Source organism: Sesamum indicum, linkage group LG8 (assembly GCF_026168435.1).
Source record: "Sesamum indicum cultivar Baizhima isolate 11 linkage group LG8, ASM2616843v1, whole genome shotgun sequence".
NCBI classification, from domain to species: domain Eukaryota; kingdom Viridiplantae; phylum Streptophyta; class Magnoliopsida; order Lamiales; family Pedaliaceae; genus Sesamum; species Sesamum indicum.
In genome coordinates, this window is record NC_142664.1 from 126,164 (window position 1) to 141,868 (window position 15,705).

At 36.9% G+C, this 15,705-nt stretch overlaps 4 protein-coding genes across 5 annotated transcripts; 1 reads left to right on the forward strand and 3 right to left on the reverse strand.

The window, feature by feature from the left end:
- Positions 1 to 382: 382 nt before the first annotated feature.
- Positions 383 to 3,648, reverse strand: LOC105167226 (uncharacterized). The gene is made up of 2 exons (XM_011086851.3): positions 1,946 to 3,648; positions 383 to 696 (listed from the first exon to the last, which is right to left on the reverse strand). The coding sequence occupies exon 1, from the start codon at positions 2,993 to 2,995 to the stop codon at positions 2,042 to 2,044; it is 954 nt and encodes a 317-aa protein (XP_011085153.1). The 5' UTR covers positions 2,996 to 3,648; the 3' UTR covers positions 383 to 696; positions 1,946 to 2,041.
- Positions 3,649 to 3,759: 111 nt separating this feature from the next.
- ARAD1 (Exostosin family protein) lies at positions 3,760 to 7,385 on the forward strand. The gene is made up of 4 exons (XM_011086852.3): positions 3,760 to 4,618; positions 5,047 to 5,334; positions 5,841 to 6,206; positions 6,844 to 7,385. Exons 1-4 carry the CDS (start codon positions 4,007 to 4,009, stop codon positions 7,030 to 7,032), a joined length of 1,455 nt encoding a protein of 484 aa, XP_011085154.1. The 5' UTR covers positions 3,760 to 4,006; the 3' UTR covers positions 7,033 to 7,385.
- Positions 7,386 to 8,274: 889 nt separating this feature from the next.
- LOC105167228 (14 kDa zinc-binding protein) lies at positions 8,275 to 10,488 on the reverse strand. Of its 2 annotated transcripts, XM_011086853.3 has the most exons (6): positions 10,328 to 10,488; positions 10,142 to 10,234; positions 9,553 to 9,639; positions 9,050 to 9,197; positions 8,593 to 8,710; positions 8,275 to 8,501 (listed from the first exon to the last, which is right to left on the reverse strand). In XM_011086853.3, exons 1-6 carry the CDS (start codon positions 10,372 to 10,374, stop codon positions 8,434 to 8,436), a joined length of 561 nt encoding a protein of 186 aa, XP_011085155.1. In that variant the 5' UTR covers positions 10,375 to 10,488; the 3' UTR covers positions 8,275 to 8,433. The 2 variants fall into 2 exon arrangements, with proteins under 2 accessions (XP_011085155.1, XP_088739602.1); XM_088883476.1 differs by lacking the exon at positions 8,275 to 8,501 and having other exon boundaries at positions 8,680 to 8,819.
- Positions 10,489 to 11,365: 877 nt separating this feature from the next.
- LOC105167230 (transcription initiation factor TFIID subunit 8) lies at positions 11,366 to 13,783 on the reverse strand. The gene is made up of 2 exons (XM_020695807.2): positions 13,587 to 13,783; positions 11,366 to 12,589 (listed from the first exon to the last, which is right to left on the reverse strand). Exon 2 carries the CDS (start codon positions 12,236 to 12,238, stop codon positions 11,450 to 11,452), a length of 789 nt encoding a protein of 262 aa, XP_020551466.1. The 5' UTR covers positions 12,239 to 12,589; positions 13,587 to 13,783; the 3' UTR covers positions 11,366 to 11,449.
- Between the last annotated feature and the right edge of the window lie 1,922 nt (positions 13,784 to 15,705).

Genomic DNA, 15,705 nt, shown 5'->3' on the forward strand with positions numbered 1-15,705 from the left:
ATTCGTTTAAACTAAATCATGCATTCCTCATAACATAACTAAATACTGTGACATAACCAATTATGCTACGTTGCTACTAAGCATTGAACTAAATAAACAATTACACGGATTTATAAAGTCCAATTAGCTAAGCAAACCTTCTTGATAATGAACAACCGGCTGAATCATTCATAAATCAGACGTTTGTAATTAAAGCACAGAGAATAACATGAATATTTGCTTGACAAGTGTAGAACGCAGATTAGATCTCACAATATAATGGAAATCAAGCAATCACCATACCTTAACCAGGAAATAAGGAATTTAGCCGGACATATTAATGGAAGAACACATTAGAAAGTGGAATTCCATTAATTCCGGTAGTAAAATAAAATAAAAGAGAAGAGATGAACAGAGAATTCTATAGAGTTCTAAGATAAAAACTGAATGTCTTCTAATGAAGAGATTCCCCCTATTTATAATAAAAGTTCCCTACGAATCTAGATGTAGTGGGGGGATAGATATGTGATAAACTTTAAAAAGGTAAAAAGATTACAAAAGATAAGCTTAAAAGAATCCTTTCTAAATCTAAACACTTGATTCCTTTATCTCTTGGGGAAATCGTTCGTGCTTATCCTTATCCCGGGTTGACTACTCCATTAAGCGTGGGCGCACTTTGTCAATTTTGCAGAAACGCCCTTGTAATCTTCCTTTTTGCTGAATATGCAATAAAATCACATAACTAGGAATTTTTGGCTTAAAAAGGAAGATTAAATTGCTATAAAATCATTATAATTGCAGAGTTATCAATATCCATATTATTATTAGCAGCAAACCAAAAGTTTTCAGTTGAACCCACATTACTTAATCAAACTGAAACCTCAAGCACGAGATCTTCGTCATTTTACTTCATCCTTTTCTAGCCATCAATGATCAATGTCTTTAGAGCTGACAAAGTTATCAGAGAACTAAACTATCTGTTTCACTCTCACAACCAATATAATAGCAAGGACCGGCAAAATGTGTGTTTTTTTTATTTCCTTTTCTGGATGACAGAGTCAATTAACAAAGAAAGCCGTCAGATGCAAAAGTCACAAACTATCATCATGTCCTAGCTAGTTTATGCACAGGTAAGTAAGCTGAGAAACATGTTACTGGAATTATATAAATTCAACGGTTAAGATCCCTCTATATCTCAGAGGCAAAATCATTAGAACAGAGAATTTATTAGGAAGATAATGCACACCAACAATATCAACAAGACAACACTAGGATTTGACACTGTAATAACAGAAAACCCCTTTAGTATAAGTTCGATACCATGTGCTTTCATCAAGTTTAATTCGTATAGCGCCAATGAAAAAGCTCAGCTATGTTGGGCAAAAGAAGAAAATTTGGTAAAAGAGATATTTTAGGAAGACAAATAGCAATCACTCTGGCCATGGATCAAAAGATTCAAAACTGCCCCAATAGTATTAGTTTCTGTCATGCCCTTCCAAAGCTATCTAGCATCGTAAACAGAGTTTTAGTCTTGGTAACAACAGAAACAGGGTAGTTCTTGTCTTGTTTCTTTTTTCTTTTCCCCATTTGGTTCTCATTTAAAAATTTTCTTCACTGCCAATAATAACCCAAATCTGAATGTTGGACAAAACAATGACAAAGATTGAAAATTTAATCCAACTAATGAATACTAAACTACCATTAGTTCCAAGTGAGAGAAGCCGAAACATGATATAAACTTTAGCCTAGATATCACTGCCAAGTTGCAAGTTTTTCAAGATTGCAGGTCTATTTGCAGTTGAACTTCTTACATCCAACAAAATGATTATTGGCATGAAGCAAACGAACGACCTTTTAACATCAAGCATTAAAAACTAAAATAAGGCAGATAACATTAAAGAATAAGATCAAGGACCACCTCCAGTTCTTATTGCAACAAACGATAGAAGCATCCCAAAACACTCACCTTTTAACAAAACTTCACTTTATATATTTCTTCTCTTCTACATGAAAGCTACACGAATTGTATATATTGTACTGATTATAGAACATAACTATTGCATCAGGCATCCAAGTTTTCCATCTGAATGCTGCTCTTGAGAGGCACATACTCCCCAAGATATCCGCCAAGATGATCATACAGTGCACTCTTATCAATCCCCTGATGATGATAACTCTTGCAGACATAGTAAAATACACTCTGCACCAACAGCCCCACGAGATTCACAATCACCAATAAGCCAACAAGGAAACCGCCAACCATAATCCTAGTCAACACCCGGTAATCATTGCCGCCATGGACCACAATTCCCCCAAAAAACATGTTGATCACCCCACAGACAGCCAAGTAGCAGAAAACAAGAACAAAACCCATGCCAATCTTTCCCTTCAACAACTCATAGCTCTTCTTCATGGCAGCCAAACCGTAAACAGGCTCCAGAACAGACACAACGCTGGCCAGATGCCATAACGCGTTTATATAAACATGGATGCCCAAAAACAACAAGAGCACAACCATCACTGAAAATAGTAACAATAAAATATTCTGCATGTCCATGGCAATAATGAGAAGAATAAGAAACCCCAATAAGACAATGTTGTAGACTAGCATGGAAAGAGAAACCCATAAAAAGGTGATGAAGAGGCGCTTGAAAACTGTAGGGATGGCGGCAATGGTGGAGGAGAAAGAGACAGGCTTGGAGGTATAGAGGGAGGCGACGGTGAAGACGACGGCGGCCGTGGAGAGGAGGGAGAAGGCAAAGAGGAAGATGAGGTAGCAGAATTGGAAAATGAGGAGCTTCGTCCAATCGGAGGCAGGGGCAGTGGGGTCGGTTTGAAGCTCTGAGAGGATAGGGTGGGTGAAGAGAGAATGAGCTAAAATAGCGAATGAGAGAGGGAAAATTAAGGTGAGAGTTACGAGGGAAAAGGTTTTTGGAGACTGTTTGGGGATGGAAATTGATTCCTTGAGGATGTCGGAAATGCACAAGAATTGAAGCTCTTCTGCACCAAGATCCATCCTTAAGGAAATGGGTTTCTTTTTTCTAAACAAATTATTTGAGACAGATGAATGAAAATGGAGAATGAATTGTTTGGAGGGGCGGGGGGGTGGGGGTTGCAGCAGCAGATCCGGAGAGGGGTTGGAAAAAGAAGAAAGAGAAACAAAAAAAGACGGTGGTGTTGTGGTTGTGATGAGCGCCGGAGAAGACAGATTGCAATATCGGTATACGTAAACTTTTCAATTAAGAAAAAGGAGGGGGATGAAGTAATTGTTTTTTATGTTTCTTTTAGTTAATAATGTGAAGGCCCAAGTTAACTATTTTAATTTGATGTTATGTTAAATAAAGGGACAATTTATGCGGTTTTGATTTTAAAACAATCTCAAGTTGTAATTTTAATTCTCAAATTATTAAATTTTAATGAATTTAGTTGAAGAGTTAAATACCCAAAAAAATAAAAAAATTAAGGACCTTAATTATTTAAGAACCAAATCTTCATAAATGACTTGACTTGAAATCAAAATTGTATTTATTCCTAAATAGATTGCAATATAATTTTAAAAACATTGAAATAATTCCTGAGAATTGCAAATAGTATGGTATTAATGCAGTAATGGCGAAATCAAATTATAACTTGTTTGAGTTGGAAAAAATTAAATTGTACTTTAGTAATTGATTTCTATAATAACAATAAAAGAATTAGAAGAAAGGAAGAAAGGGGGGCGACTATAAAAACCTTTTTCATTCCAAGCCTATACTTTTAATGCCACTGTAAGTGCACCGCTACAATAATGTAACTTCTCCAACTAAAGAGACTCAAAAGTTATTAACCTGCCATTCCAACCCCCCGGCGCCGGCGCCGGCCCCGGCCCCAGCCCCAGCCCCAGCCCCAGCCCCAGCCCCAGCCCCGGCTGCTGATTTTTCTTGTTATCGATTTCCCCTTTGCAATTTCGCGCACCTATAATGTCTCTGCATCTTTCATCATCATCATCATCCATCCTATGACCGAATTATAATGCCCTCCGCCCCAAATGAATCTCCGGCCCAAACTCAGATCGCCGCCACCCACCACCTCCTCTTTCTCTTCTCCTCCCACATCACCACTTTCCCACCATACCAGAACCACACTCTCCAAGATGCCCCGTAAATCTCTCATACGCCCCACTCTCGCCCTCGCCTCCCTCCTCTCCCTTTTTGCCCTCTACTCCTTCCTTTTCTACACCCCTCCCAATTATAGCACTAAGACCTCAATTAATTTAATCAATCACAACTTCCCTTCTCTTTCTGATCCTAATGATATCAACAAGAAGGTCAAAATATATATGTATGATTTGCCTAGGAGATTTACGTACGGGGTTATTCAGAGCTACACGGCGGCGCGTGGAGGAGAATCTGTGGGGACCGACGCGCTGCTCAAGTATCCTGGCAACCAGCACTCCGCTGAATGGTACTTATTTTTGGATTTAAATCGTCAGAGTGACGAAAGGGTCTACTCGGCAGTGACTCGGGTAATGGACCCGGAAAAGGCCGACCTTTTCTACGTGCCATTTTTCTCTTCCTTGAGTCTCATCGTCAATCCGATTCGACCCGCCACTCTGAACGTCTCTCCTGACAGGCCTGTTTATAATGATGAGCAAACCCAGGTACGATATATTATCAACTTTACAGTGTTTGCTCCTTACCGAGCCTGAAATCTTATGTATGGCTATTTTCTTGGAGCTGTTGGATATTGATTTGGAATAGCTGGTTCAACTAAATTGTGTCTAGCAAAAATTACAATTTGCTGTCTAGCAAAAGTTACAATTTGCTACTAATCTGGTTGCATATTTGTGTTCTTATATCTTTTGGTTATATGTCACAGCGCAACTTTTAGATGATTTGCTGTACTTCTTGAACTTCATTGATCACTATGTACAATGAAATGAGTTATTGTTAACTTCATTGGATCACCATGTGTGGTTTCCTGTACTGTTTGCTTGACATTCTTGTAAAAAACAAGATACTCATGCCTTGGTGAGATTTATTAACAAGGAAGAAGTAGTAGGGTACTCATGCTTTTTGACTGATGCAGGAGGCTTTGATGGAGTGGTTGGAGGAACAAGGATATTGGAAGAGGAATAATGGGTGGGATCATGTATTTATATGTCAGGATCCCAATGCTTTGTACAAGGTCATTGATAGGGTCAAGAATGGGGTTCTATTGGTTTCAGATTTTGGGAGGTTGGCTCGCAATCAAGCTTCCCTAGTGAAGGATGTCATTCTACCATATTCACACCGCATTAATACATACAAGGGGGATATTGGCCTGGAGAATCGCAAGTCACTGCTATTCTTTATGGGAAATCGCTATAGAAAAGAGGTAACAATCTACATCTATTTTCATTGATGGTGTGCACCGCGTTGTTATCACTGCTCCTCCGAGGATGGTTGTATTTTGTTACCTACAAGTATCATCTTTCTGTAGATTGTATATGACTACTTTTTTTTTTCAATCATTTTCTTTCCTCAGATATATAAACCAGCACCTATGCACAAGTTATTTATATGTATGATATACTGAAGATATATCTGTCTGAACTTGCATCCTGACAAAAAAGGGTATATTTCTTACTGTTTAGAATTTAGAGATGAGATATTTAAATACACTAATGTGACAGGTGATTTTCTTTTAAAAATTGCCTTCACATCCCCTTTTTGTAGGTAAGCTACAATAGTGGCCGACTTGCTACTGGTCTCGGCAGCGGAACATCTTGATTGTTGATATATATTCACTATTGCACATTTGTATTGTCATTAGTCTGTATCTGTTCTATATTCTCACTTATGCATGCAATACACATAATCTGGTTTAATTGTTCAATGTAGGGTGGTAAGATTCGAGATTTGCTTTTCCAAGTGCTTGAGAATGAAGAGGATGTCATTATCAAACACGGGGCGCAGTCTAGGGAGAGTCGTCGCATAGCATCACGAGGAATGCATACATCAAGGTTTTGTTTACATCCAGCTGGTGATACTCCATCAGCTTGCCGACTTTTTGACGCTATTGTGAGTTTATGTGTGCCTGTGATTGTGAGTGACTACATTGAGTTGCCTTTTGAAGATGTCATAGACTATAGAAAGATTGCCATTTTTGTTGATTCCAATACTGCTGTTAGACCTGGAAACTTGGTGAAAATGCTGAGGAGGGTCAGTTCCGAGAAAATTTTGGAGTTCCAAAAGGAATTGAATGAGGTACATTTCAGTATATTAACCTACCATGTATGCAAAACTCTTGCTTTTCTTATATGTTCATAAAATAAATATTTTGGGGAAGTTGCTCATCATATTTACACTCACTGTTTCTTATCTGAAATTCTAGGTTAGAAGTAGTTGGCATGAACCGGGAAGTGATTGAGATTATATGCAGGCTTAACTAGGGTCATGAAGTAGGAATTTTCATAAATTAGGAATTTAGAACATCTTGCCCACTTGGATATCTCTGTTTTGACTTTGGACTAGGCCATTAAGGACCAGAATGTAAAATCAGTGTCTGAGTACCTCTCAAGTGAGTATGGAAAAGGTCTTGTTAGATTGAGTTCACTACTGCAGTTTTTTCTTGTAATGGTGAAGGCGAAATGTTTGCTAAGATATGGACCATAGCTTTAAGTCGCTTTGTGGACCAAGGTGGTGGTTTTGGTTTCACTTCAGTTCTGGTTTATTTATACAATAAGTGGAGGTTTTCTTTGTTTATAGTTGTATGTTTCTCTTCTGTATTCATGGGAATATGTCTAGAGAATAGGTTTTTACTGTAATAAGAGAGACCGTCCAGAGAGTAAATTGCTCAACTTTAATTCAATTGGAACCTTAATTTTCTTTTTATGCAATCCAGGTGAAGAGATACTTCGAGTATGAGGATCCGAATGGGACTGTGAAAGAAATTTGGCGCCAAGTTTCTCTAAAGCTGCCTTTGGTCAAACTTATGAGCAACCGCGTCAAAAGGATTGTGCTCAGGGACTCGATGGAGCCAGACTGTTCGTGCCTCTGCTCAAACCAGTCAGGGGTGCATACAACACTATGACATACAAGTCAATTGATTTTTGCAGACTAAAATCCCTATCCGTGCCTCAGCACTTGGGAGATAATGCACAATTAGCCATCATCAAGAAGATGCTGGTTTTCATAGACGGGAGATGACTTGGGCAGACTACAACAGTTACTTCTTTTAAGGATGCATCTTGTTGGTTGTCCTTGTGCTTGCATTTCATAAAAGCTCCGCTGATTTGTGATGAACTAGAATCGAGTTGTACATTACAACACAGAAAAACACCTTATGAAGTAACTTAAGTTGGTTCATGTTACGAAAATGTGCTGACCTCTTCAAATTTTGATTGCTTCAGCAAAGCAAAACGCAGTAATTTGTTATTTTTGTCATTTTCTTTTTCCTTTGCATTTTGAGTGACTATAAATGTCCTAAGAAAGGCGTTTACACTGTTGTCTTCCAGTGCCATTCGTGATTTGGTAATACCTGTTGGAATCAGTTGCCTGCACATGTGTGTTATTCCGTATGAAACAGCATTTTAATGTTTCTGGGAAAGCAGCATATATGAACTAATATCATGAGCTGTTACTAATCTCAGGCCAACCTCAGCGTCATTGCCAGCTGGCATGCCAAGCTCAAAGGAAATTATAATAATTGCAAGTTGCGACATTTAGCAAGGTTAAGAAAGAAAATTATAGTAATATCAATATTTTGCAAAGTCCAGTCCGTTTTTTATGAGCATGTAAAAAATTGACATTTACTCCTCTGTAAATAACAGCTACACTTACGCAGCAAGTATATCTTCACAGTATTAAGGCAATTTCTGTTGCAACAAAAGCTACAGATAAAACGTAGTGCATCTACCATATTTTTTCATGCTATCAAGAAAACATTTTGATTTCATTTTAACATGATCAACAACACCAAATACCAGGATCAATAAATATCTTCCCAGCCACCCGAGGCCATGGTGCACATCAAGAGCAACGCAAAAGCAGCAATAGTTTCTACTCTTGAGGGACATCATTCTGCCAGGCTTATTTCATATATAGTAGTTAATTAAGCTAACAAAGCATCAAGAGAAAATATGGTTATATGGTGCTGAATTTACCTAGAGTTCCAAAAACAATTTTCAAGGCCATGGCAATTTAAGGTATCGATGAGAATCCGTGTGGCATCTGGAGAACCAGATGCCTTCAACAGATTATGTGAACAATAATCTGGGAAATGGCTGGCTATTCCTCTAGATCTATGACCTCATGTGTAGCATTTCACAACATCTTCACAAAGAAAAGGACATATTAGTATAAAGTTCTAGTCCTTTGTGTTTTATTAAACAAGTCTTGCCAACAAATAGTGAACAGATCAGATGCATAAAAAGTTTTCAGAAACTCTGCAACAAGGAAGACCAAAAGATATTAGAAGCCTTTGACTTGTATCTTAACCTGGTGGCCATTTCATCTGTCTCCCTCCTAGCACATGTAAGTGAAGATGGTAAACTGATTGACCTAGAGAGAGAGAGAGATCTTGTTACAATGAATTAGAATGGAAGATGTACTACATATATATATATATATATATAAAGAGAGAGAGACTTACAAGCAGATGGGCCACTATTAACAACAACACGAAAACCATCAATGATGCCTTCTTTCTCTGCCACTATCTTGGCAGCATAAAGAAGGCGACCCAATATCTCTTCATGTCTTTTTTCAGCCTGTCAAAGATCAAAATAAAATTGAAGTTGAACCAGTAGGCTTCCCACTGACAGGATGACTATGAAATAACATTGTAGCTAAAGCTGGCCCTCCTCTTCTCGACGCCAACTGCCAAATTGTTTGGTTTAAGAGCAGACAGACCAGTAAGGCACTGCCAAAACAAATTATAAACTGGCCAACTAGTAAATATTGTTTGTGTGCTTATTTGATACGTAAAATGACCTAAAAGTCAAATTATTAGAATTGTCCTCTCTTAATTATGCTAACTTCTGATTAGTTTCATGACAAATATGACCAACCATTTTCACGTACCATAAGAATTAAAAAAAAAAGACTACCTTGCCAAGTTCGGTTAAACCATCTCTTAACTTCGGAATGACAAGAACATGAACAGGAGCCTGTGGGCTGATATCTCTAAAAGCAAGTACTGCTTCGTCCTCATATACAATGGTTGAAGGGATCTCCTTTGAAATAATCTTGTCAAATCTAAAAAGAACAGAATAATATAGCATGAAACTATACCTAGGTATGTAAATGAACTTTGAAAGAATGACAAGGACACTGGTATAACTGGAAATCTTTTGAAGTGTACTAGTTAACATAACTTCTTTATTTTCCTTTTCCCTCTTTTGGCTTGGGGAAGAGGTGGGGAAGTTAAACCATGCAGTGGATTCATAGATTGAATTAACTCGAAAATAAGACACTTCCAGATAAGGAATAAAAGGAAAGAAGAAGAATAAATCTCAAACTCAGGCTTTTCTCTGTTGCTTTAGAAACTTCTTCAAGGAAAGAAGGTGAAAGCATGACAATGACATTATGAGCAGGTGTTAGAGGCACAGACATTGTTGGTGCGCCACTATCAGCATTGACTGCAGCAGCTCTAGCAGCAGCCTCTTCATCACTTATAGCACTTACCGACGATGAGACTCTGAAAGAAACACAAAGGTAAGGTAAGATACTAAATAGATAAATTGTGTAACAAACAAGTAATAGAATCATTAAGTTCCAAATAACATGACGCTAAAAGCAGCATGCTTTGGTAAATAGAGAGAGCAGAGAAACTCAAAATTACAGCCACATTTTGCATAATGTAATGGGATATTGAAGATTCCAAAGCCGAGTTTAGTATGGTTATTAGTTAATTCTTGGCGTAAACATTTGTCAGAAAAATTCGTTTGTCAAGAACTTAATGTGATAATCTTTCTAAACAAAGCCGTTGCTTCTCCTACAGTTTGAGATCATTCTCCATGACCTGAATCACAACCGCCCTTTCTTTACCTATAGTTTTTAGTTGAAAAACGATCTATTCTTGCAAATCTGGGAAAAGACAAAAAATCTGAACTTTACAGACACACAGATAATGCGAAAGGCCATATGAAGAACGAAAATCAAGTGCAAAGCAGGAAGTACAGGTGTAGGGAAATATATACCTGCGGAAGTGAAAAGGAGCGCGAAACAGTGGATTCCGGGGGACGGGATTTGAAATTCTGATAAAGTGCAGTGCTCGGAGAGACAAGGGACCACTGTTTCAACAAAGGGGATTTGAGAAGAAGTCGAAGAGAATAAAAAAGATATCAGATTAGTACTTGGAAGAAGAAAGAAAGAGAGAACAGCACCGTAAGAGAGAGACGGAATTCATGGCTGCCATCGCCGGCGCCGCCATCAGGTGTTCTTTCTACCTCAGTTCGCAGCTTTCACAATCCACCCACGAATTTGATTTTTCTTTCTAATATAATTTTCCACTCAGGAATTTTAAACAAGAAGCAAATAGAATTTCCTAAAATAAATAAATGAGAAGGAACACATTTTCAGGTGTTTTGAATCTTTTGATATTTGTAAAAAGTATTGTTTAATTTAATATTTATTGTAAATATTAGTTTACTGACATACATTTCAGTTATTATTTTATTAATGATGAGTAATTTTATTTTTATGATGTTGTATCAAATGTGGGCTTAGAGTTAAACATCATCGGGTTGTGATTTTATGTATTACATAAGTAGTGATTTTCATGAACTTTTATAGTTTTATTTGTCATTCGTTTTATATATGTATTTTTTTGTTTATTAGTTGTAAGTTGATGGTTGATGATAGAACTTCAATTCAATATCAGAAATAGATTCTCAAGGAGTGACGAGTTAATAATTACAAATTAATGATGTCAATCATGTCAATGTTATTCGCTATATGTATTATTTGAATATTGAATATTGTACTATTAATGTTGAAATGATAAGTTTACATAAAAAAAATTTCGATGATGAAGTATCAAAGCAGGCAAAATTCAAATGGCAAAATGTAATTTACTCTTCCAAATATAAAAAATTTCAACTATACATAAAAGTGTGACATTGTCATGTGCTTCTTCCCATTGTTAGCAGACATAAATGACCTTACTTAAATAGGCATTTTAATAAAATATCAAAATTAGGTATAAAAGAACAAATATCAATTTTAAAAGTCCTAATACATCTAAATTCATTAACAATGATATATATATATATATATATATTAGTGTGTGCCTCGTGTTATTCACTATTTTAATTTAATTATGACTAAAATTATATCTTATAAAATTTATATATTGCAAGCTACCTATAAATTCTTTTTTAAATGAGATCAATAATATAATTTTTTTTTTCAAATTTACAATGCCCTAATATTAATAAAATTTATAAAAGATTTACAATCATCACATTAAGAGGAAAAGATATACGTACAATAAAATTAAATCTTAACTAATTGTTAACCCTTTTTCCAATCCCTGCAGTTACACCCTTCACCCTCAAATTCCTAACCCTAACAACCTTATTATCTAATCCCACTCCCATTCTGAATCTTACTTTCCCTCTCTTTCCAGATACTTGAAAATTTTCATTATTGCACTCCCTTTCCACCGTCTCCCTCCTACAGTCCCATTTTTCCTCTTCCCTCTCCTCCCAACATTCCCATTTTACTTCCCCCTTCTGCTCCTTGTCCTTCTCCTCCACCACTGGCACCGGAGGTAACCAACTTGGCACATGCCTCCAACTGCCGCCATTACAATACAATCTCTTATTATCGCCCGTGTGCTTCAATAATTTCCTCTTGGCACCCTGAACAAAACTTCTCTTTGGCGGCAACGGCTGTGCAAAAGGGATTTCATCCCTGTACTTGACCAATTTCATCAAATCATTAATCACAGCTGAAGTCCATAGGGAATGTGATCTTATATCCGACAAGCCCGGGAAACCTTGTATAGATGCCAAGTCTTCCAGTGCGACGATGAAGTCTGGGAGGTTTGATTGAGTGCGGCGATCGGAATTGGAGGAGGCTGCCCCCAATTTGCCTATTGCTTCCAAGTACCTTGTGGTGATGTCTGTCAGGGCTTCAAGGGCCGAGTTTTGGGCTCCATAGAAGCCCACAGAATGGCAGATCTGGGCCACCGCCACTCGGGTTATGGTAAATGAAAATTCCGATTCCGATATCGGGCCGACCCCGTCCAAGCGTGGCGGCAGCTGCTTTTGACGCAGTGATGTTCCCCTCATCGCTGAACTTGGATATGAAATGAGGTGATCAACGGCGCCGCCTTTACTGGAATAGGTATACACACAATAGAATCAAAGATGAACACAGTATACACAGAGAATCATCAATGGCCTCAAACTCCAAAGTAACCCTAGCTGCTGACTTAAAGCAAAGACAGAAGAGTAGTTTTACTTATACAAAGATGAGATTTGGGGAGGGGGGCGTTTCCGTCCTTTCAAACCCTAATAGAAATCAGGGCTGGGGGTGTTACGAACGCTGGACTTGGTATAACGAAAGCCTCTCCACGCATAGTGTCACCGTTGGGCCGTAACTTGCTAACAAATCTTTGTTCCAACGTTGTTGAATAAGACCTGATAGAAGAGGAGTTTATTATTATTGTACACTAGATTTTGGGCAATTGGCAGATCCTACTCCTACTCCTACTCCTCCTCCCTAAATAATAATGGTTCATAAAATGACTCCAATTCTGAAATTACCAAATTAATGGCAATGTTTGGATTTATGTTCTTGCATTTTCCGAAACAAGATAAAACGCAAGTAATGTTTGTTTTTGTGTTTTTACAGTTTATCTGTGTAGTTTTTTGTTTTTCAACTTCTTATATATAATTTATATATACATTTAATAATATAAAAGAAACATGATTTGACAATAAATAATAATTTTTGTCTTAAAAAAATACAACATTAAACATATAATATTTATATATATACATATTTATATATGAAAGAGATTATTTGACAATGAACAGTGATTTTTGTGTCCCAAATCCCAACATCAAACCTACACCACTTATTTTAAAATATTTTAAATTACTTCAAAACACAAATTCAAACATACCATCTATTTTCAATACACACTTACTTATCTTTATTTTTCTTTCTTTATCTCCAAAACACTCAAAACATAAATCCAAACTTTTATTCCTTTTGGTTCACCAAGTAAATTTGCAAATTTGCAGCCTGTTAATTTCTACATACCTAATGCCAAGGCTAAAAAACAGTGGCAATTATTTTCTAACAAAGTAAATAGCAAACACTAGCAGGGGGGAAAATCGGCATAACTTTTAAGAGTACTTTTAGGGACAAAGAGCAGCGATAACGCTGAATAATATTAAAGAGAAAGAGAAGGCCTTGTCTACTCAGTCCAATATGGGTGGCTGAGAGAGGATTTATAGCAAAGAAAATATGATCTTTAAGGTGTGAACAAAGTGGAAAAGAGTTGGAGAAATAAATCAGTAATGATGATCACAAAGCAGAAGGTGGTGATAATGATAAAATCAGATCTTTGTAATAGATGGATAGGCAGAGAAGTAGCTAATGGCAGAGGAGAGGACAAATTAAACATACCAGTGTCAAAACCTCTGTTGTTGAGAGAGATCCTAAGCCTAAGGTAAGAAATTACAGCCTTTACTGCCCACAACCTGGACGCCATCTCTAAACTCTAAACAAAACCCCACCGCTTTCGGACTCCGATCAATGCAGTGCAGGTGACGGCGGAACGCATAACAAACCAAAATACTGATCAAGATAATGCCAAGTTGACTTGGATGATGCATGAATGGGGGTGCCATCTATTATTACTAAATAAGCTTTCCAGGAAATTAGTTTTTTTTTTTTTCCCTTAATCGTATATAGATAAATTATCTCGTAATTTTGTGTAAATAAAAAACTAATGGTTTTTAAAATTTTGGCAACGAACTGTACACTTTGAAATACGAATCTCAATGTTTGTTTTTGTGTTTTTACACTTTATCTGCTTATTTTTCTATTTTTCAACTTTCTATATATAATATATATATATACATTTATATTTATATATATATAATATTGATAATATATAGTAATTTTTGTCTAAAAAAAATACAATATTAAACATAAAATATTTATATATATACATATTTATATATAAATATATATGATTTGACAATTAACAGTGATTTTTATGTCTCAAAACCCAATATAAAACCTACAACACTTATTTAAAAATATTTTAAATTATCCCCAAACACAAATCCAAATATATCATCTATTTTCAACACACACTTATATCTATTTTTCTCTATCTATCTTTAAAATACAAAACCAAACACAATGAATAAATTTTTGGATTAAGATAGAATGGATGATGATTATGATCGCTATTCCGTAGTTATTCGGGGAACTTATTAAAAACATACCAAAAAAAAAACATTAGTAAAGTAGGGTGATTTTGAATGTGTTAGAAACACTCATCACGGTGCCACATTTTTTATAAAAAAAGGAAAATTTCTCTGTGTCACCGCGGTGGCTAACCGGAATATAAAAAAAAATTTATATATGCCATGACGCAAGCGACTCTTCGTCCACGAGTGCAAACGCTAACGGCAGCACCTGCTGATTTGCATCTAAAGTTACTGCTACCAACATTTTATGTTTTTACTTCGTGTACAAATGTGTTCCATCCACGCTTATAACGTCACGGCAATAACGATATCCCTCAATGCATGGTCTGAATGCCCAGAAAACATAATTCAACATGTACCTGCCCGGGCTGTCTGTTGCCAAATGCACCTACTCCACAACGGCCCTAGGATTCCATTTTTGCAATGCTGCCATATATTTGGGCAGCTTCTGAACAGAACTCTCCCAAGTGCCGTACACTTGTTCTCTAGCGGCTTTCAAAGCAAACCAGGCCTTCTGATATGGGACTTCAAAATCAAATTTATCTTTCACAATCTGCTGGACATGTTTTACATCACAGGATGGGTCTTGACGAACCATACTCAGCAGATGTGTTGCGATCATACTCTTTCCTAAGTTACCATGGTCAATAGAAATCTCATTCATCAGACATGTATGTGGTCCGACATACCTGGTAACTTTAAATAATCTCATGTTGGATTTGAATATGGCCCTTAGCATCCAATAGCACCCAGTCTGTGCTTCGTATTTGCAAGCGACTTTCCATAATTTTTTGTTGCTCTCCACCACTTGGTATTCTCGTCTTGCAAATCGGACCGAGTAATCTTGTACACTTTCTTTCAAATGGTCCTTACTTTTAAATAGCATTCCGTTGGCGAGCTCTCCAGCGTTTGAGTCATAAAAATTGCCCCACCTACCAGTAGGGATATCAATCGAGTCTGCAGGGACTTCTGGGTGTGTTGTGCTGAAAAAAATGGAACTTCTGGATATAGGTTCATTCTGTCGGGCACAGCAGGCATGTTCAAATCAAAATGCTCTTGTGCATTCTCACCAAGAACTTCCATCATAACAGGTATACTTACATCACCATCATCGTCATTACTCTGGTCAATCTGGTCTTCTAATTCAACCTCATCTGGTTCTGAGTCAGCTTGCTCAGTGTTCAACAAGCTATCAGCTTCAAGCTCGGCATCTTCATCATTGTATTCAGATGAACCCGCATATTCCGATGGATATGCATAATCCGATGGATATGCATAATCCGATGAACCTGAATATGCATTTG